Here is a 23,395-nt window from a genome sequence, read left to right on the forward strand (position 1 = left end):
TGCATGATCTCCAAGACAGTTAAAGATTCATTCATGTCTGCGTCACTATAGCTCATCTCAAACTCCAGAATTGTATTGCTACCTAATATTGTTTGCACTTGCCCAACAACACCCTGATTTGTCAGACTGTCTAACGCAATTAATTGAAATCCTTGACTACAAAGCTTTTCACAACTTCATCCCACTGCATCTACCTCCAGTCTTGTATCCTCCTCTTTGCTGTAATCATTATTTCTGTCCGCCATGCGCGCTCTCCTCCACTTCAGCCAACCACTGGTAACAGCCTTCATCAGTCTTAGAAGTATCATGTTCCATCTTGAAAGTCACTTCTCTTTTATATCTCTCCATCTTTTTAAAAACCTGAAAATCTTTTCAACTATTTCTGTTCACTTCCTAATTTCTACAGAAACTTGTACATTCTTTCTTCCTCTCTGGAGTGTTTGGTTGTTTTATTTCTCTAACAAGTTATGTGATTGTAAGTTGCTGCATCTGCAACCTTTGTGTGTGTGTGTGTGTGTGTGTGTGTTCTTCTCCTCCTCCTCTCCCCCCCCCCCCCCCCCCCCCCACCCACCCACCCCCCAATTTCACAAAATGTGCAGCAAATATTTTTATATAGAGCCTGGTAGTGCTTTAGGAACCAGTTTACTGCACACCCTGACTCATGCTGTAGAATAAACAACTCTTGAACCATTGTCCTTCCGTTATATAAGTTGTTAAATCAGGAATATGGCTTTTGAGTGTGTGGTACAAATAAATTTAATCATGGGTTATGAAAGAGAATTGGATGATTATCTGAAGGCAAAGACATTTGCAGGAGTATTGAGAAAAGGCAACGGATTGAGACTTGCCCAGTAGTTCTTAGAAAGGGTCAGCAGTGACTTGACTAGCTAAATGATCTGTTTGTGTGCTATATTTATTCCATAATTGGATAAGAGGCTTTTGATTTCTGTTCTAAGATTGATCCTAACAGACTTGGTCCCAGCAGTGTGTTAGTGATGTTGAGGCACAGCCCATGTTTGGAATACAACAGTTATGGTGTGGGGGGGGAAGGGGAGAGGTAGGTGAATGCAGGAGAAAGAGTAGGAGATTTGGCTTTGAGCAGTCCTCTGTCTCTTCCTCCTTTGACCAATCTGCCCCAATTGGGGCCTGGCTGCCTGTGTGACTTCTGTCTAATCACTGAGCCACATTCAATTGCAGTGACTTCAGGGATAATTGTCTCACGAATAAGTCTTAATTGTTGTCATTCTGTTCCATCTGCCAACTTAATGGTTTTGGTGTCAGGAGAGTGACTTGGATCTCTCCCGTGATTAAGTGGATCCAGTCACTGCAGTCTTGTTATAAAAGTCCAGGCTCCATGAAATCTAATCTCTGTATTGTAAAGAGACAATGCACGATGTCTAACCATGAAATTTTCTTTTAGACAGAAACAGAACAAGTGGCTAATGGTGATTCTTACCTGGATGATGATGACGATGATGAGGAAGAGGAGGATGATGACCCTGATTTCCGTGAAGATCTGATGTGGAGGGCACAGAAGGAGGAAGCAGAATATGATGACGACTTCTCTGAGTATGATCAGGAGCACATCAAATTCATCGACAATATGCTTATGGGTTCTGGAGCGTTTGGAAAAAAGATCTCTCTTCCTGCTTTCCCGCCCAATGATACAAGCTACGAATGGAAACCTCCCAAAAAATCTGCATCAGGAAATGGTCATTCCTCCTCTGATTGTGATGAATTTGACTACAGCTCCTGGGATGCTATGTGCTACCTTGACCCTAGTAAGGCTACAGATGAAGATGATTTTGTTGTGGGATTCTGGAACCCATCTGAAGAGAATGGCGGTGTTGATACCGGCAAGCAGTCCATCTCTTATGACTTGCACACTGAGCAGTGCATAGCAGATAAGAGCATTGCCGATTGCGTAGAAGCTTTGTTGGGCTGCTATCTAACCAGCTGTGGTGAAAGAGCAGCCCAGCTTTTTCTCTGCTCATTGGGTTTGAAAGTCCTCCCAGCAGAAGAAAAGCTAGCCAACAAAAAGATCCCAGTGAAGGAACAGAGCTCCTTTGATCTAAACTCTCAGACAGGCACTGAAACTCCTCCTTCATCCACTTTGAAATCCCTTTCTTGCAAGGACCTAGAATATGGACATCTTCAGATTCCTCCTAGATGTATGTTCGATCACCCAGATGCTGACAGGACCCTGGGCCATTTAATATCAGGCTATGAAAACTTTGAAAAGAGAATAAACTATAGGTTCAAGAACAAGGCCTATCTTTTACAGGCATTTACCCATGCCTCCTACCACTACAACACAATCACAGGTAAAACTCTGCCAATATCTGTAGGCAACAATAAAAGCTTAAAGTACTCAGTCGGTCTGGCAGCAACTGTAGAGAAAGAGAGAGAGTACGCTTCTAAGTGTTAACACTTTTACAGGGGGGACTGTCAGAAGGACTGTAAAGTAGGATTGGAATTAGTGATTCTTTGCTGGAGGATTTGTGATTGAAAAGGTTATATTCATTGGTTATAACAGGGATAAGAAAGTCAGTGGAGCACTGGGTCATTGGCGAATGAGAATGTATTGTAGGTGCCTGAAGTTTTTGATGGAGCTAGAAGAAATGTATTGCCAAAATTGCATCGTCAGAACAACAGTTTTGAGGGTAACATTATAAAGGGAAGACGCAGCTAATGCAGCCATTATGACAAGTAGCATGTGCAAATTAAAGATTATCTTGAGTCACAGTGACTGTATTTCTCTTGAACTTATGCAAAATGTTCGGTCTGAGCAGTCACCTGAGGAATTGGATAATAGGATCAGAGCGAGATGTGCGATTTATTTTGTTGTAAGGCTGTATCCATGGGGGATGCCTTGCATCATCCAAAATGCTGGTTAACCAGTTTGCCTGTACAAAAGTCCCTCAGGGAGACAGTTCTTCAGGGTAGTGTCTTAGGCCCAGCCATCTTTAGCTGTTAGTGGGTTTTGAGAAGATTTGTAGCTCATGTTGAGGTTCTAGATGTAAGCTTGCTCGCTGAGCTGGAAGGTTCATTTTCAGACATTTCGTCACCATTCTAGGTAACATCAGTGAGCCTCCGGTGAAGCTCTTGGCTTCATGGTAGCCCACAAACCCACCAACACACTAAAACAGCAGCTGATGAACTTAAAAGACCCTATACAGACAACAAGCAAAATGAACATCATTTACAAACTACCTTGCAAGAACTGTGACAAACACTACATTGGACAAACAGGCAGAAAGCTAGCCACCAGGATACATGAACATCAACTAGCCATAAAAAGACATGACCCACTATCACTCGTATCCTTACATACAGATGAGGAAGGACACCACTTTGATTGGGACAACACATCCATCCTAGGACAAGCCAAACAGAGACACGCACGGGAATTCCTAGAAGTATGGCATTCCAACCGGAACTCCATCAACAAACACATTGATTTGGAGCCCGTCTACCAGCCTCTGAGAAAAAGAACAGGAAATGACATCACCAACCCAAGGAAACCTAAACGCACAAATAGAAAGCGGGACATAACACCAGCGCTTCGTCGGAGGCTCACTGATGATGTTACCTAGAATGGTGACGAAACGTCTGAAAACGAACCTTCCAGCTCAGCGAGCAAGCTTACATCCAAATCTTCAGCTGTTTCATTAATGACCTTCTGTCTACCGTAAGGTTAGAAGTGGGAATTGTTTGTTGACTCTTGCAAAATGTTCAGCACCATTCGTGACCCCTCAAGTACTGAAGTAGTCCATGTCAAAATCCAGGTTTGGGCTAATGAGTGATTGCATTTGCACTACACTGCAATTTAACCACTACCCATTAGCATTTATTGGCATTTCCATCACTGAATACCCCACTGTCAACATCCTGACAATACCACTGACCTAGGCTAGCCATATAAATACGGTGGTTAAAATTGCAGGTCAGAAGTGAGGAATGCTGCAGCGAGTAGCTCACCACCTGACTCCCCAAAACATGTGCGGCTCCAGCAACACTCAAGAAGCTTGACACCATCTAAGACAAAGCAGCCCACTTAATTGTTTGAGATAACGAGGTGTGGAGCTGGATGAACACAGCAGGCCAGGCAGCATCAGAGGAGCAGGAAAGCTGTCAAATTTCTGAAGGATCCAGACCCGAAATGTCAGCTTTCCTGCTCCTTTGTTGACTGGCCTGCTGTGTTTGTCCAGCTGTACACCTTGTTATCTCAGATTCTGCAGCATTGGCAGTTCCTACTGTCCCCACTTGTTTGTTAGTTTGTTGCTGTGGTGCCATTCATTCATTCATTCCGCAGCCAACCCTCAGTAGCAGCAGTGTTTACTGTCTACAAGATGCACTGCAGAAATCCATCAAAGATCTTTTGACAGCACCAGTACCATCTGGAACAACAAGGGCATCGGGTACAGGAGAACACCACCACCTGCAATGTTCGCCTCCAAGTCACTCCTCGTATTATTGTTCATTCAGTGTCACAGGGTTGAAGTCCTAGAAATGCCTACCTGTTGCCATTGTGAGACTGACTGCAGCACTTCAAAAAAGCCGCTGACCATCAACCTCTTGAGGGCAACTAGGAACGGGTAATAATTGCTGACCCGGCCCACGATGCCCATGTCCTGTGAGTTAGTAAATAAAAAATAATTTGCCTTTCTACCCTGCCACACGTCCGTGAGACTCCAAAACCACATGAACATGGTTGACTCTTAATTGAAATACCTCTGGAAACTACTCAGTGCTAGATTAAAAAATTTAAAACTGACTCACATGTCTAAAGAACAACAGTTAAAATCAGTAGGCATATGGCTTGTTTGTGGTAGTGAATTTTGAAATTGTAAAAGGTCAGTTGTATGGGAATAGTTGAATAGAGAATTTGGACTCGCGTGGGAAAAGTCATTAAATTACTGAAAGGTTATTACCCCACCATGTGTTAATGACATTCCAGAGAAATATTTGATAACTTTTGACTGCAGAAAACCTATTGTTGCAATTAAGCACTTTTTAAATTGAGGGTGAAGGGAGAAGTAATTAAGATTTTAACTTTTTGTGTGTGGTGGTGTGTATACCGATTTAGTTTTATAGTCAGATCAGTTTTAAAACTTTTCAGGTTTTGTAAATCTGTTATGTAACAGGAAACTTCCAATGGTAGCAATCCTGGCAAGATCCATTGGATTTTTCTCTCCAACAGCTTGCAACTTCTTTGAAATAATTTTCTAAAACTTATTTTTGTAGATTGTTACCAGCGATTGGAATTCCTTGGAGATGCAATTTTGGACTACCTCATAACCAAGCACCTTTACGAAGATCCCCGGCAGCATTCTCCTGGAGTGTTGACTGACCTGCGCTCCGCCCTTGTGAACAATACCATCTTTGCTTCTTTAGCTGTGAAGTATGACTACCACAAATACTTCAAAGCCATCTCACCCGAGTTGTTCCATGTTATAGATGACTTTGTTCAGTTCCAGTTAGAAAAAAATGAGATGCAAGGAATGGACTCTGAGGTTAGTCGCTGTATTTTGATCTTCCACTAACCAGTTATAGAGAGCTACGGTCCCAGAAGAGGGTCTGGGTTGAGGGGTACTCAAAACTGCAATACGTGGAGCAATTACCCCATACCCTACACTAATTCATTAAGGAATCTACTTCCATTTTGTGCACTTCACTGCTACAAATCATTCTCATCTCTCGCTATCTAATTTTTACCTCCTTTAATTGTTTTTGTGATCATATTAAATTTGTACCAGTGCGCTGCCTTGTCGATCAGTAGTTTAATGATATTTAGCTTATAGTTCTCATCATTTTAAAAATCATCCCTCCATTTTCTCAACTTCAATGAAAACAATCCTGCCGTCTCAAGTATGTCTTCACCCTGTGCTGTTAAATCAACTTTGCAGCATGTATCCTTTCTATGATATGCCCAGAATTATCCACAATATTCAAGAGAATGTATTTACCTTTAAACTTACAACAATATAAGAAAACGACATCCCTCACTGAAGTATTAGAAGAGAGGAACATAAATTTAAAGGCAAATGAGATTGAAGTTGGGGTGACCCCCAGATTTTAATAAATGTCTTAAAAGGAGGGTTAGACAAAAAAGCAGAGGCATGGAGAGGGTAACTTAGTCTGGAGCCCAAGAAGCTGTAACAGGCTGTCTCTTTTTTATTTGAATGGGAGGAGAAACGATGAGGACCAAATAGTTATAGGCGGTCCAAGGGAGAGACTCGAGAGATCTCGGGTATGAAGTACTTGTCAAATGAAGATCGTTTAAGAATTCTGGGTCTGTACTTGATAGAGTTCAGGTGGATGAGGGGCAGTTTGATTGAAATTTACAGAATACTGAGGGGCCTGGAGAGAGTGGATGTAGAGAAGATGTTTCCATTAGTAGGAGACACAAGACCTGAGGGCACTGTCTCAGTGAAGGGAAGGACCTTTAGAACTGAGGTAAGGAGAAATTTCTTCAGCCAAACGGTGACAAATCTGTGGAACTCCCTGCAGCAGAGAGCGGTGAATACCTAGTTATTTGAATGTATTTACAAGAGATGGATAATTTGTAAGCAGATCAAGATTTGTGGCAGAAGGCAAGAGAATGAGATTGATAAACATATCAACCAAGATGCAGACTTGAAGGGCCGAATGGCCTAATTCTACTCCTTTCACTAATCGTCTTGTGGTTTGGTAATAAGGATTACAGGAGATAGTTGGGATGTGACTATGAAGGAATTTCAGGTGACAGTAGAATGCCAGTAAGCTAGAGGCTATTAAAACAGGCATAATCACATGGCTAGGGGATTTTAAATTTAATTCGTTAAAATCCAGAATAAAGTACTATTCTCCTTTCTAATGATCATAAGTTTACCACATTGTCACTGAACAAACTCTGTGGTTCACTGATGTCCTGCAATTGGTGAAACCTGCCAACTTGTAAGGAGTGTTTTCAACATTGCTGCAGCAATGTGTTTCATTCCTACTGCCCTTTAAAATGACCTTAATAAGCCACTCAATTTGTATTAAGTTGCTACAGAACACGAATTGTGCCTGATTACAAATTGAGAATTTGATTCATTATTACTTAATCCAGGGAAGTTGGGGGGAGACAATAAATGCTAGGCGTACCAACAAATCTCATCACAGAAGTGGGTTAAAGATATATAAAAGTCAGGATACAGCCTTAAGTATTAGCCAGCCAGACTTCAAAGTAGGTTTGCTAGCATTTGCTGAAGGCCACATGGGATAAGATACAGGCATCAAGCTTTTGGCTGAATTGGAATTTGTGAAGGATTATGGAGCATAGTAAGCCACCTAAGATCATGTTAGAGCAGTTCATGATTGAGACAAATATTATGTATTTCTGCTTCATGTGACCCGTGGTAAACTCATACTTATAGACATTGAAATGAGCGCTCTTTTTGATGAACAGCTAATACATGCAACTTGGAGTAATTGACTCTGTGCCTTTATAATTATAAGGAAGTCTAAGCGCTTTCAGTTACGTGGCACTTTACCTGACTACTGGAATTTCAAAGCACCTTACAGCCAATAAAATGTGACCTCATGTGATTTGGGAAACTCAGCAGTAACACACAGTAACATTCCATTTTGTGGCATTTTTAAAATTATTCTTTCATGGGCTGTGGGCAGCAGTGGCTAGAGCTGTATTTAATGCCCATCCCTAATTACCATTGAAGATGGTGGTGAGATGCAATCTTAAACCACTGCAGTCCCTGTTGCGTAGGTACACACACAGTGCTGTAAGGAAGAAGTTCCAGGTTTTTGACCCCACAATAATGAAGGAAGGGCAGCATGGTTCCGGAGCAGAATGGTATGTCAACAGAAATGAAAACAGAAATTACTGCTGAAACTCAGCAAGTCTGGCTGCATCTATGGGGCGAAAGAGTTTTCGTTTTGAGTCTGGTGACTCTTGTTTTATGAAAACCTTAGACTGTGTAATTTGCTAATGTAACCCATTCAGAATTCATCTACAGTCAATCACTGCATCTCCTGATCTTGCTGTTCCTTTTCCCATTCTATGCATTAATTTTAAAACATTCTTCTGAATGTTTAATGTACTATTTATTTGTTATGAAAGCTAAGACGATCTGAAGAAGATGAAGAAAAGGAAGAAGATATTGAAGTTCCAAAGGCCATGGGAGATATCTTTGAATCTCTTGCTGGTGCCATCTACATGGATAGCAGGATGTCCTTGGAAACAGTTTGGCAAGTCTATTACCCCATGATGAGACCCTTGATAGGTAGACCTCCTTGTTGTTTTCCCTTTACCATTTCACTTGTTGCCTTGACAAAATTAGTAATACATCAACGTGTTTCATGTTGCAGAGAAATTTTCAGCAAATGTACCCCGCTCCCCAGTTCGTGAGTTGTTGGAGATGGAGCCTGAGACTGCCAAGTTCAGGTAAGGAGTTGACGAATCATCCTCGAACAATGGACAAGAAAAATGACTGGAAATATTCAGCAGGTGCACTAGTATGTGAAAGAATGAACAAAGAGAACATAGAAAATTACAGCACAGGAATAGGCCCTTCGGCCCTCCAAGCCTGCTCTGATCCAGATCTTGTATCTACACCTGTCACCAATTTTCCTCTGCTCCCTGCCCATTCAAGTATCTGTTGAGATACATCTTAAATCATGCTATCGTGCCCGCCTTTACCACCTCCGCAGGCAATGCATTCCAGGCACCCACCACCTTTTGCGTAAAGAACCTTCCATGCATATCGCCCTTAAACTTTTCCCCTCTCACCTTGAATTCGTGACCCCTAGTAATTGAGCCCCCCACTCTGGGGGGGGGAAAATGCTTCAAACAAAATCCTATACAACTGCAGCATGACCTGCCAACTCTTGTACTCACTATCCCATCCGATGAGTGAAAGCATGCCGTATGCTTTCTTGACCACTCTATTGACCTGCGTTGCCACCTTCAGGGTACAATGGACCTGAACATCCACATCTCTCTGTGCATCAGTTTTCCCCAGGGCATTTCCATTTACTGTATAGTTCGTTCTTGAATTGGATCTTGCAAAATGCATCGCCCCACATTTGCCTGGATTGAACTCCATCTACCATTTCTCTGCCCAACTCTCCAATCTATCTATATTCTACTGCATTCTCTGACAGTCCCCTTCACTATCTGTTACTCCACCAATCTTAGTGTCATTTGCAAACATGCTAATCAGACCATCTACACCTTCCTCCAGATCATTTATGTATATCTAAACAACAGTGATCCCAACACAGAGCCCTGTAGAATGCCACTGGTCACAGTTCTCCATTTTGAGAAACTCCCTTCCACGGCAACTCTCTGTCTCTTGTTGCCCAGCCAGCTCTTTATTCAGAGATAATGGGAACTGCAGATGCTGGAGAATTCCAAGATAATCAAATGTGAGGCTGGATGAACACAGCAGGCCAAGCAGCATCTTAGGAGCACAAAAGCTGATGTTTCGGGCCTAGACCCCCCTTCATCTGATGAAGGGTCTAGGCCTGAAACGTCAGCTTTTGTGCTCCTGAGATGCTGCTTGGCCTGCTGTGTTCATCCAGCCTCACATTTGATCAGCTCTTTATTCAGATGGCTAGTACACCTGGACCCCGTGCAACTTCACTTTCTCCATCAGCCTGCCAAGGGGAACCTTATCAAACGCCTTACTGAAGTCCATGTATTAGCCCTTCCCTCATCTATCAACTTTGTCATTTCCTCAAGTTGGTAAGACATGACCTTCTCTGCACAAAACCATGATTTCTATCACTAACAAATCTATTTTCTTCCAAATGTAAATAGATCCTATCCTTCAGTATCTTCTCCAGCAGCTTCCCCACCACTGATGTCAGGTTCATCGGTCTGTAATCAACTGGATTATCCTTGCTACCCTTCTTAAACAAGGGGACAACATTAGCAATTCTCCATTCTCCGGGACCTCACCCATGCTCCAGAGTGCTGCAAACATATCTGTTAAGGTCCCAGCTATTTCCCTTCTTGCTTACCTCGGTGACCTGGGGACTTGTCCACCCTACTGCCTTTTAGAATACTCAACACTTCCACCACCACCACCACACATACACCACCCCCCCCCCCCCACCCCGCTTATGACGACTTGAACTAGAGTAATCAAACATCTATCTTGAACTTCAACATCTGTCATGCCCCTCTCCTCAGTGGATACCAACGCAAAGTACTCATTAAGAATCTCACTCATTTTCTCTGATTCCTCGCATAACTCTACCCCCCTCCCCCTCTCAGTTACCCGCTAGCTCCTTATGTGTAAATAAAAAGCTTTGGGATTTTCCTTGACCCTGTTTGCTAAAGATATTTTATGACCCCTTTTAGCCTCTTAATTTCTCAGATCAGATTGGTCCTAATTTCCTGAAATTCTTCCAAAGCATCGTCTGTTTTCAGTCACCTAGACCTAATGTATGATTCCTTTTTCCTCTTTGCTAGTCTCGATTTCACCTGTCATCCATGGTTCTGTAATCTTGCTCTTTCTATCCCTCATTTTCACAAGGACATGTCTGTCCTGCACTCTAATCAACCACTTTTTACCCTCAAACCGCTGCTCCGAATCCACATTCCCCAGCTCCTGCCAAAATTTGCTATAGTTGTCCTTCCCCCAGTTGGGCACTCTTCCTTTAGGATCACTCTCGTCTTTGTCCGTCAGTATTCTAAAACTTACGGAATTATGATCGCTATTCCCAAAGTAATCCCCTATTATAATTTCAATCACCTGGCCAGATTCATTCCACAACACCAGGCCCAGTGTGACCCCTTCCTGAGTTGGGCTATTCACATACTGCTCTAGAAAACCCTGCTGGATGCTCCTTACAAATTCTACTCCATCGAAACCCCTAACACTAAGTAAATCCCAGTCAATGTTGGGAAAATTAAAATCTCCCATTACCACCACCTTGTTGCTCCTCCATCTTTCCATAATCTGTCTACATATTTTTGCCTTTATCTCACGCTCGCTGTTGGGAGGCCTGTAGTACAGCCCCAACATTGTTACTGTGCCCTTCCTATTCCTAAGCTCTGCCCATATTGCCAGATTGCTCAAGTCCTCCATAGTGCCCTCCTTAAGCACAGCTGTGATATCTTCTTTGACCAATAACTCCACCTCCCCTTTGACCTCCCTCTCTATCCCGCCTGAAGCAGCGATATCCTAGGACGTCCAGTTGCCAATCATGCCCTTCCCTCAACCAAGTCTCAGTAATAGCAATAACATCATACTTCCAGGCACTAATTCAAACCCTAAGTTCATCTGCCTTACCCACTGCACTTTGCACATTGAAACAAATGCACCTCAGACCACCTGTCCCTTTTGCGTTCATCATCTGCTCTATGTCTACTCTTCCTTTGGCCACACTGACTTCGTTATCTAGCTCCTTACAGGCTTTAGTTACTACCTCCTTACTGTCCACTAACCACTGCATTTGGCTCCCATCCCCCTGCCGCATTAGTTTAAACCCTGCCCAACAGCGTTAGCAAAAGCAACCCCAGGACACTGGTTCCAGTCCTGCCCAGGTGTAGACCATTTGATTTGTAATAGCTCTGTCTACCCCAGAACAGGTCCCAATGTCTCAAAAATCTGAACCCTTCCCTCCTACACCATCTCTCAAGCAAGTTTGACCATCAGGTAACATTCCACCTAGATTGTCAGTTTTCTGTTTTGAATGCTGTGTTTTTTTCCATTATAGATTCACTTTAGCTGTAAGTATTCTAAATTGCTGAGGAGTCTTGCATGTATTTTATTAGGGTTTCCAGGTGACCTACCTGCACATATGGAAAGGAGGAAAACGACCATTCAGACCCTCTTCGCTGTCTCTGCTAATTTATTTACATATATTTCTGTTCCTCTCCCTGATTTCTATACCCACATTGTCCCTCTCACTAGTGAATACAGACATGTCGAAGAAAGGAGCAGGAGGAGGCCATTCGGCCTTTGTGCCAGCTCTGCCATTTGTTATGATCATGACTGATCGTTCAACTCAATAGCCTAATCCTGCTGTTTCCCCAATCTTGTTTCCCTTTATTCATTCACGGGGTGAGAGCATCACTGGCTAGGCAGCATTTATTGTCCATTCCTAATTGCCCAGAGGGCAGATCAGAGAAAACAACATTGCTGTGTTTTTGGAGTCTCATGTGGGCCAGACTGGGTAAGGATGGCAGTTTCTTTCCCTAAAGGACATTAGTGAACCAAATGGGTTTTTCCAGACTTTCAACAACGGATTTATGGTCATCATTAGACTCTTAATTCCAGATAGTTATTGAATTCAGATTCCACCATCTGCCATGGCGGGAATCAAACCCAGGTGCCCAGAACATTAGAGATAACAAGGGAGAGAGCTGGATGAACACAGCAAGCCAAGAAATTTCTGAAGAAGGGCCTATGCCCAAAACGTCAGCCTTCCTGCTCCTCTGCTGCTTGGCCTGCTGCGTTCATCCAGCTGTACACCTTGTTATCTCAGCTTCTCTCGCATCTGCAGTTCCTACAACCCCAGAATGTTATCTGGGTCTACAGTCCAGCGATAATACCACTAGGCCATTGCCTCCCCATATTTGATTCCATTCGCCCCAAGTGCTATATCTAGCTGCCTGTTGAATGCATTCAGTGAATTGGCATCGAATACTTGCTGTGATAATGAATTCCACAGGCTCACCAGTGTTTGGGTGAAGAAATGCCTCCTCGTCTCCATCCTAAATGGTCTACCCTGAATCCTCAGACTCTGACCCTTGGTTCTGAGTCACCCACGATTGGGAACATCCTCCCTGCATCTACCCTATCTAGTCCTGTTAGAATTTTGGAAGTCTGTATGAGATTTCCCCCCTCATTTGTCTGAACTCCAGCGAAAACAGTCCTAACCTAGATAAGATAATAAAATGTGAGGCTGGATGAACACAACAGGCCCAGCAGCATCTCAGGAGCACAAAAGCTGACGTTTCGGGCCTAGACCCTTCATCAGAGAGGGGGATGGGGTGAGGGTTCTGGAATAAATAGGGAGGGAGGGGGAGGCGGACCGAAGATGGAGAGAAAAGAAGATAGGTGGAGAGGAGAGTATAGGTGGGGAGGTAGGGAGGGGATAGGTGAGTCCAGGGAAGACGGACAGGTCAAGGAGGTGGGATGAGGTTGGTAGGTAGGAGATGGAGGTGCGGCTTGGGGTGGGAGGAAGGGGTGGGTGAGGAAGAACAGGTTAGGGAGGCAGAGACAGGTTGGACTGGTTTTGGGATGCAGTGGGTGGAGGGGAAGAGCTGGGCTGGTTGTGTGGTGCAGTGGGGGGAGGGGACGAACTGGGCTGGTTTTGGGATGCGGTGGGGGAAGGGGAGATTTTGAAGCTGGTGAAGTCCACATTGATACCATTGGGCTGCAGGGTTCCCAAGCGGAATCTGAGTTGCTGTTCCTGCAACCTTCATCCAGCCTCACATTTTATTATCTTGGATTCTCCAGCATCTGCAGTTCCCATTATCACTGATACAATCCTAACCTAGATAATCTGTCCTCATATATGTTAGTCCTGTTTTCCCTGGAATCAGCCTGGTAAACCTTCTCTGAACTCCCTCGTGAGCAAGGGCATCCTTCCTCAGAAAAGGAGACCAAAACTGCAGACAATATTCTAAGTCTGGCCCCACCAAGGCCCTGTATAACTGCAACAACACATTCCTGCCCCTGTACTCGAAACTTCTTGTAATGAAGGCTAACATACCATTTGCCACCTTTACTGCATGCTGCACCTGCATGCTTACCTTCAGCAGCTGGTGCACAAGGACAGTGAGGTCCTGCTGCACACTCCCCTCTCCCAATTTACAGCAAATCGGGTAGTAAACTGCCTTCTTGTTTTTGGTTCCAAAGTGAATAACCTCTCGTTTATCCAAATTATACTGAACTACCATTGGTTTGCCTACTCGCCCAACCTTTTGAGATTAGATTCCCTATAGTGTGGAAACAGTCCCTTCAGCCCAACAAGTCCACACTGCCCCTTGGAGCATCCCACCCAGATCTATCCCCCTATAACCCACACACCCCTGAACACTACGGGCAATTTAGCATGGCTGATCCACCTAGCCTGCACGTCTTTGGACTGTGGGAGGAAACCGGAGCACCCGGAGGAAACCCATGCGGACTCTGGCAGAATATCCAAACTTCACACAGACAGTTACACGAGGCTGGAATCGAACCCAGGTCCCTGGTGCACTAAGGCTACAGTGCTAACCACTGAGCCACTGTGCTGTCATGCTGAAGGATTTCTGCATCCTCGTCATAGTTCACCCTCCCACCAAACTTGGTATCATTTGCAAACTTTGAGATGTTATATTTTGTTCCCACATCCATATCATTAATATCTATTGTGAATAGCTGGGATCCCAGCACCAATCCCTGTGCCACCCCACTAGTTATTGCCTACCAGATTGACAAGGACCCATTAATTCTCACTCTGGAAACGAAACAAAGTTGCTGGAAAAGCTCAGCAGGTCTGGCAGCATCTGTGAAGGAAAAAGCAGAGTTAACATTTCAGGTCCAGTGACCCCTTCCTCAGAACTGATTAAAGCATCCTCAGTTCTTTTGCTTTTCATTAATTCCTGCTCTTTGCTCTATCCATCTCAATACATAACCCCCTCACCACCCCCCACCAACCACCACAATCCCATGTGCTTTAATCTTGGACATTAACCTCTTATGCAGGACTTTTTCAAACACTTTCTGCAAGTCCAAATATGCTTCATTGACTGGTTCCCCCTTGTCAACTCTACAAATTATATCTTCGTAAAATTCTAACAGATTTGTCAAGCATGATTTCCCCTTCATAAATCCATGTTGACTCTGTCTGATCCAGTCACTGCTTTCTAAATGCTCAGCTGTAAAGTCCTTGACAGTGGATTCGAAGATTTTTCCCACTATCAATGTTAGGTTTACCAGTCCATAATTCCCAGTTTTCTCTCTGTCTCCCTTCCTGAATATTGGAGTGACATTAGCTGTCCTCCAATCTGCAGGGGGTGTTCCAGAATCTGTAGAATCCTGGAAGATGACCACCAATGTGTCCACTATTTCTAGAGCCACTTCAAGTACTCTGGGACATAAATCCCAGGGGCCTGATAATCTAAGATAATAAAGTGTGAAGCTGGATGAACACAGCAGGCCAAGCAGCATCTCAGGAGCACAAAAGCTGACGTTTTGGGCCTAGACCCAGCTTTTGTGCTCCTGAGATGCTGCTTGGTCTGGTGTGTTCATCCAGCTTCATACTTTATTATCTTGGATTCTCCAGCATCTGCAGTTCCCATTATGCCTGATAATCTATCTGCCTTCAATCCCATTAATTGTCCCAGCACCATATCTCTACTAGTATTGACCTCCTTCCATTCTTGCCTGTCACTGAATCTTTCATTCTTCCACGTTTCTGGTATCATATATGGGAATATGGGGAATGTGAAAAAGGGGTCAAAGAATATATATTATATATAGACACACACACACACGTGTAAATATATATATACACGCACACGCGTGCACACACACCCATTTCTTTGACCCCTTATGCACATTCCCCCATCGCTGTCTGTAGGAGACCTACATTTGGCTTCACCAACCCTTCTCTCTGTCTACCCATAGAATCTCTTAGCATCAGACTGCATGTTCCCTGCAAGCTTACTTTTGCACTGTATTTTCCCCTCCTCCCCATCCCTCAGACCAATCCAAGGAAGGACCATACTGATCTCTAATTTCCTTTATGACCCACCGATTGGCTCTCTTACCCTTTTTGCTTTTGTGCCAAACAGGAATAAACAGTTGTAGTTACGCCATACGTTCCTTGAATGTTTGACGTCGCCTATCCACTGTCATCCCTTTAAGTAACTCTCCCCAATCTATCAAGGCCGACTCAAGCCTCATATCTTCATAGTTTCCTTTATTAAGATTCTGCATCCTTGTCTCTGAATCAACAACCTCACTCTCCATCTTGATTTAAAAAAACAAAATTTTGTCATGTTACGGTCGCTCATCCCCAAGGGGTCTCGGACAGCTAGGTTGGCAATGATTCCCTTCTCATTGCACAGCACTCAATCTAAGATGGTCTGCTCTCTAGATGATTCCTCCACATGTTGGTCAAAGAAACCATCCCACATACACTCCCGGAATTCCTGCACCACAGCGTTGTGGCTAATTTGATTTGCCCGATCTATGTGTAAATTAAAGTAAATTAAAATCACCCTTGATCACTGATATTCGTTATCGCATGCATCTCTAATTTCCTGTTTAATGCCATTCCCAACACCACTATGGCAGTTTGGCGTTTATATATGACACCCACAAATGTTGCTTTGCCCGTTATTTCTCAACTCTACCCATACAGACTTCACATTGTCAGAGCTAAGATCCTTTCTCAGATTGTGTTAATTCTGTCTTTAACCGCATAGTGACTCCTCCAGCTTTTCCTTTTTGCCTGTCCTTCCTAACAGCTGAATACCTGGGACACTCAGCTCCTATCCCTGGTCCCCCTGCAGCCATGCCTCTGTAATCCTAACTATATCGTACCTATTCACATCCTGCTGCACAATCGGTTCAGCCACCATATTGCAAAAGCTCTGTGCATTAAGGCACAAAGCCTTTAAGCTTGTCTTTTTAACATTGTTTGTCTCGCTCTTATTTTTATCAATAGTCCTGTTTGAAGTTTGTCCTGGATTTCTTTGCCTATTACTTTTCTTACTTCCTTTTCTCTTAGTTTTTGTCCTCCTCCCCTCTTCTCCCACCACCCCCCCCCCCCCCCAACTCCTTTGACTCCTGACATAGGTTCCTGTCCCCCTGGGATATTAGTTTAAACTCTTCCCCAGCCGCTCCAGCAAGCAGTCCCCCTGGGATATCAGTTCCAGTCCTGCCCAGGTACAACCTGTCCAATTTGTACAGGCCCCTCCTCCCCCAGAATCAGTCCCAATGCCCCAGGAACCTGAAACCCTCCCCAAACACCATCTTTTCAGCCACGTATTCATGCGATGTATCCTGTCATTTCTACGCTGACTAGCACATGGCACCAGTAGTAATCCTGAGATCGTTGTCTTTGAGATCCGATTTCTTAACTTCCTTCCTAGCTCCATGTATTCTGCTTTTAGGTTTTTTTTAAAAAAAAGAGATGAGTCCTACTTTGTTTGCACTAATGTGTACTATGACCACTGACTGTACACCCACCCCCTCCAGAATGCCCTGTACCCGCTCTGAGACATCCTTGACCCTAGTACCAGGGAGGCAGCGTACAATCCTGAAGTCTTGTGGTCACAGAAATGCCTGTCTATTCCCCTTACAATTGAGTCCCGTATATCTATTGCCCTGGCACATGTTGTAATGCTCCCCTCTACTGCAGAACCAATAACGGTGCAACAAGTTTGTCTGCTACTGCTTTCGTCTGAAAGGTCATTCACCTCAGCAGTGTGCAAAATAGTATGTTTGTTTTGCAGGGGAATGGCCACAGGAGATACATGCCTATCTGCCTCACTTTGTCTGGTGGGCACCTATTTCCTGCCTGCAGTGTGACCACCTCTGTATTCATGCTACCTGCGATGCTCTGTGCCTCGCGGTGCTCCTCACTGCCCCCAGCTGCTGCTCCAGTTCTGAAACGCAAGCTTCCAGAAACTGTAGCTGGAGACACTTCCTGCAGACATGCTGACCCAGGCAACTGGAACTGTCCCCCAACTCTCCCGTGTCTTAGTTCCCTACCCTACACACCAGGCCTTGTTATCACATAGCCTGCCATTACACACTACCTATTGTTATTCACTAGCAGTCCCCTAGCCAGATCGTTATCAACTCCTTTGTCAATCCAACTGCTCTTTCTCTTGGACCCTATACTGTCGTTTACTCCCGACCTCAACCCCTCCCTATTTTCTGCATATAAACCCCCTACTTTTTCCCAGCTACCATCAGTTCTGAGGAAGGGTCACTGGACCTAAAACATTAACTCTGATTTTTTTTTCCTTCCCAGACGCTGCCATTCCTGCTGAGCTTTTCCAGCAACTTCTGTTTTGTTCCTGATTTACAGCATCCACAGTTCCTTGAGTTTTTTTTTTAAAATAACTTAATTGTCTTTGTTTGAAAGTCCCAGCTTTGGTAGCCCTACACTCCCATCAATTCTGAAGTGTTCAGGAGCAAATTTAGTCTCAGTGGTAATGAAAATTCATCATTTCCCTAACAGTTTACCTGTGTCAGCAGTCTAGGCAAGAGGTGGAATCAGTTTGCTGGAACTCATCTACTCTTGTGCATAGGTCACCCTAAGCAGTTAGCTAATGAATTAGAACATGTGTGTTGTGTGAAGTGTATAAAGTACAGGTTATAGCAATACTTTTGTTAAGAACAGTGGAGCTGGAAGGAATGCACTGGAAATTTTACCTGGTTGACTTGAAGTTAGGAGAGAGCTAAATTTCAAACCTATAATTTTCCATTCAAAATGCAAGCCATAGATATTGAAGGCAATTTTAATACATGCTCTCTTCACTCCAGCCTTTGATACACTTTTATATAATTGTTCATTTTGACATAAATAGCAAGCAGGCTTATAATAATACTTGGTTGGAAAGAGTAGGAATGTTAAATTAACCATTCTACAATTGATACGTGGATTTTTGTTTGGCTGAAATGTCCATGTGTTTTTTAAAATGCCAATTCTGTTGTTTTTATAGCCCTGCAGAAAGAACTTATGATGGTAAAGTCCGTGTCACCGTTGAGGTGGTTGGCAAAGGAAAATTCAAAGGAGTTGGTCGCAGTTACAGGATTGCCAAGTCCGCAGCTGCCCGGAGAGCACTACGGAGCCTGAAGGCAAATCAGCCTCCACTGCAAAATAGCTGAGATGCTTCCTCCCGCCCTCCAGGCCAATCCGCCCACACCAACTCATCAGATCCCCTGGGGTTACACCACACAAGTCTGGGTCAAGAGTCATTCTATGAAGGTGTAAAGTGTTTGTACTACAGTAGTATAATTTAGGATTAATTGTAGTTTATAGTAAGTTCTTGCGCGAACACAATCCTGCCCCCTTCTCTTTTGCTAGATTACTCACAAGAGTGCTTTATATTCATTTTGCAAGCGTTTTAACAGTTGTCAGGTCCCCCTATGATGTTTACTTAATTTTTTTTAATAAAAGAAGCTTTTGCTTGATGTTTAGTGAGCCAGGAAGCTTATGCTGGAAAGTGATTAGTTATTAGATTGCACATTTTTACTAATCTTGAAATTCTCGACCTGTGCACTAGTGCCAGTCCAGCCACAGTGTGTAAAACTGTTGTGTATGAGCTGGTAAGAGAGAGCGAGTGAGTGTGCCAGTATTGTCCTGTTTCCTTGTCATCCTTTCACATTTTGAGATGGCATTTCCAATCCTTGTTTTGCACTTAATTTAAATAGGAACAGGTTCCACTTAAAGCGACTGGCATTTTCAGTAGCATTTGTTCAACTTAATGCCACATATTGAGTCTCTTGCATTTAATCAAAAGGGTTTTGCCTTAATTGAACGTAACCCCACTTGTTTTATTTTATTTTCCTGAACCTTTTGATACATTTCTATAACTGATTTTACATTCCCATTTAATACACATTGTATGATAACTAACTACAGCCCTTGACTGACCTCTTTTGGAGCTGTGGCCATGTAACTTATTGCAGAGCTAGAGGTAGCTGCACATATATTTTAATACAGATTAAATGGTTCCAGATACTTAGAGTCAAGGTGTTGAAAATTTTCTTTAATGCAAGGAGCAGCTAAATATACACTATGTGGTCTTTGGGGAAAGCGTGCATTGTGCTGACAGTGAGAGTGCAGTGCTTCCAAATGCAAGCAATGTGAAGTAGGTGGTGCAGTACAGAAACTGTCGCATTCATGACACACCGACTTTAGACATATCATTCAAAATATATGCTGCAGAATTTTGTAAGAAAAGATGAAAGGGTTTTTTAATTAATATGAGCACCTTTCCATTTCTAAGGGGGTGGGGATTAATGTACATGTACATGCATATACACAGCATACATGCACACATGGTACATGCGCATACATCGCATTCAGACAGAAAAATAATGGACAGGTGCAACACATGCACATGACTATCCTCAACATCTGTTTATAGCACCTAACAGTTGACTTTTACACCAAAGTTGTGTTTGTGAAAAAGCGCATTCATGTTCCATTGGTTTCATTTGTTTTACTCTTAAAATGCGGCACAAACAACAAAAATGAAATCCTGTGACAAAAGACGATCATGTTTAATCAGTCTTCAGCGTTCAAGCTTTTAAAGAGAGGATACATCCTACTTGGCTCGGCTCAAAATTGTAGTTACGTTTTCAATAGATACCAGTTAGGCGTTCTTCCTTTTAAATACCTCAGTTCTTATTTGCATGCATTTTTGATTTCTCGTTTATTTTGGTGCTATGTTTTTATATATTATGCTTGAAATGTTTAAAAATAATTGTTTTTGCACTGTTAACTATAATACCTCTTTTAATTTACTTTTTAAAAATTGTTTGAGAATTTCATCCCAATACACTCTAAATAATCCTTTCCTTACCTGCAGTTGTTAACATCCAATCACCATGATATGCCTCAAATTTCAAGAGCTAGCCATTTTGTTAATTGGTCTCTTGAGTTGGAGATAGAAATTTCTAATATGCATGTTGAGGTGTTCTTTTTTTTAAACATCCCATCATGTCTCTTTTTCTTTCACCTTATTTGAAAAGGCGAAGCCATTTATCCTGTCCACTTAACAGTTTTAATAGGTGGGTACATTTTAAAGTATAAGCTGAAAAATGAGTGTAAATGATTTTAATACTTCTGACATATACATACTGTCTTACTGATTGGCATGAACTCCTTTTAATCCTCAAATGATACAGAAAATGGATTTGTATCTGTTTTCATGCTCTGTTGTTGCTCTAATTAAGTTAGAAAGATCATTCATTCTGAGTGAGAGCTGGGCGAGCGCTCATCTATATATACTACTATTTTTTAATTTACTTGGCAGAAAATGCAATGTCAAACAGTGTGCCACAAGTTTGGGAGTACTTCCAGTATTAACAGTGCATCACACTTTATCAAAATCAACTGAAGTGTGAGTTCTTTTACAGCATGTGCATTCATTATGAAACCATTCTTTTTGTTGTAACTGAACAATCTACATTTACTTTAAAGTTCTAATCAGTGCTGCAGTTTACTTCCTCCTTGTCTTTGTCAAGGCACAAAACACAATTTTTTTGTTTTTGTCCCCTTCGCTGTTGTATACATGTAGCACGATTTAAGCATTGCACTCAGCACCATGCTTTACCTCATTTCAAACGAGAAATGTATATGCTAATATGCTAAACAGAAAAAGTGATTTTTTAAATTTTCGTTTGAGCCTTGCTGCTGTTATAACTGCTAAGGTTTATTTTGTAAACAATAATTAACTTGCTATCTATTGTGTGCCTGCAGTCCCTCACTCACTGTACAATACATGACTTTAATGCACTCAAACTTCATTGCATCAGCGGGCCAGCAGCAGTGGCAGAAACTTCTTATTTTGTTGGTATTTTGTAGCAGAACTGTGACTTATTAAAGGAAGAAGAGAAAGAATGCGTGTTTGCGAGGCTTTTGAGTATTTGCAGGCGTTTGCTGTACTGTAAATAGTGTGATTTTAAAGCACCTGTAGCAGAATGGGAGTGGATACAAAATGTATTGAAACTAAATTAAGTGCATCATCATATGCTGCAGCAGTCTTTAAGGGACATGGAATATATCTCATTCATACTGTAAACTCGCTGCAGAGATTTGCATTCTGCACCTTATGGATCACAATTTTACCTTTTAATAGTTTCTTTTTGTAATTGTAGCTGAATATCTATAATAAAGTATGGTCTGGTTGTTCATTATTTTGAAACTTGATGATTTCATTTGTAACTATCAGTATTAGCTTTAGAAAGCATTTTTGTGTGTTCAGAAAGAGCATCATCTGTGTTGAATGGAGAAACCCATGAATTATAAAACAGGTGAGTGAAGCTAATATTACTCAGTTACTAGCAGATTGCTTCGCAGAATTTACAAAAGATGGTTCATTTGGTCCAGTTGGCCAATGCCATTACTCAAGTTCCACATATGCCTCCTCCCACCCACCTCTGTTCCTCTGACCTTAGCATTGCTTTCTTTTCCTTCCTTTCTCAGTACTTACGGGATTGCCCTTAAATGCATCTGTGTCATTTGCCACAATGGTAGAACAATTAATATACTCCTTGTTCTCCTAACTAAGGCTTCTTATAAATTCCTTAGTGGATTTTATTTTCTTCCACATATGGAAACACCTTGTTTATGTCTGCCTTATTAAACACCTTTTAATTATTTTTAAAGGCCTTAATTGGATTGTATCTTTTTGAGAGAAGTGAATCAATCCAACTGATTCAATACATCCAGTGCTTAAATGTTCCTTTCTATAATGTAGAAGGCCCAAATCGTGTGTGGAGCTACAATATTAGAAGAAAACTTTAAGATCAGCCTGTGTTGCAAATCATTCAGCACCCTCCATGTAGTCTTCTACAAGGAATGTAAAGATCCGCAATATGGTGATTTAAAGAACGAATGGCACAGGCATTTCCAACTTCCAGTCTTGGGTTCACTGAAAGCCACAGAGGAGAAGCAATAGAATGTCAATGCCAAATGACATCCACCCTACCAACTTCCATAACCTGTCCACACCCAGCTCAAAATGAAATTGTCATTTGTTTTCTAAGATCTCGCCAGAGAAAAGATACTCAACTGAAGTCTGTCACCAAGTCAGTTATGTCTTGAGTATTGTGCCTTGTGAATTATCAAGCAATTTCCGCATTCATTCACAGGATGAGGGTGTCATTTTTAGGAGCTTTATTGCCAACCTCTAATTGCCCAGAGGGCAGTTGAGAGTCAACTACATTACTGTGGGTTTGGAGTCACATGTAGGCCAGACCAGGTAAGGATGGTAGTTTCCTTCCTGAAAGGACATAGGTGAACCATATGTTTTTTTTAAACAGATTCATTGTTATCACTAGGTTCTTCTGGATTTTTTTATTACTGAATTCAAATTTCACCATTTGCTGTGGCGGTGTTTGAACCGAGAACATTATCTTCATCTCTGGATTAACAGTGCAGCGATAATACCACTAGGCCATTGCACAGAGACATCTGTGGGTTGTTACCTCTAAGCTAGTTATATAATTTAAAATGGCAAATTTTAAGTCATAACCTCTGCCTCCCATTTTGTTCTATATATTTTGATTTGCTGGTCAAGGTTAATCTCATTGCTTTCTTCATCCGTTAATGTTGCATTTAAGGGGTTACTCTAGCTATTCATGTCTCAAGTAGACAAATTCTTTTTCTTTATTTATATCCTTTTCTACTCTCTTTTTGGTTATTGTGTTGTAAA

The 23,395-nt window shown here is 42.4% G+C and overlaps 1 protein-coding gene across 7 annotated transcripts in view; it reads left to right on the forward strand.

Moving 5' to 3' along the window:
• The window catches only part of dicer1 (dicer 1, ribonuclease type III), a 173,696-nt gene extending 151,824 nt beyond the window's left edge, over positions 1-21,872 (forward strand). For 6 of the 7 annotated variants that reach the window (XM_059648934.1, XM_059648933.1, XM_059648936.1 and 3 more), the window contains 5 exons: positions 1,421-2,324; positions 5,248-5,516; positions 8,105-8,267; positions 8,353-8,428; positions 18,671-21,872. In XM_059648934.1, coding sequence (XP_059504917.1) covers positions 1,421-2,324; positions 5,248-5,516; positions 8,105-8,267; positions 8,353-8,428; positions 18,671-18,836 — 1,578 coding nt within the window. In that variant the 3' untranslated portion in view covers positions 18,837-21,872. Of the gene's footprint in view, positions 1-1,420; positions 2,325-5,247; positions 5,517-8,104; positions 8,268-8,352; positions 8,429-18,670 lie in introns of those variants that run through there. The other variant, XM_059648939.1, reaches the window with a different exon arrangement.
• The last annotated feature ends 1,523 nt before the right edge of the window (positions 21,873-23,395 follow it).

The sequence above is a fragment of the Stegostoma tigrinum genome, chromosome 10, assembly GCF_030684315.1.
Source record: "Stegostoma tigrinum isolate sSteTig4 chromosome 10, sSteTig4.hap1, whole genome shotgun sequence".
NCBI lineage: Eukaryota > Metazoa > Chordata > Chondrichthyes > Orectolobiformes > Stegostomatidae > Stegostoma > Stegostoma tigrinum.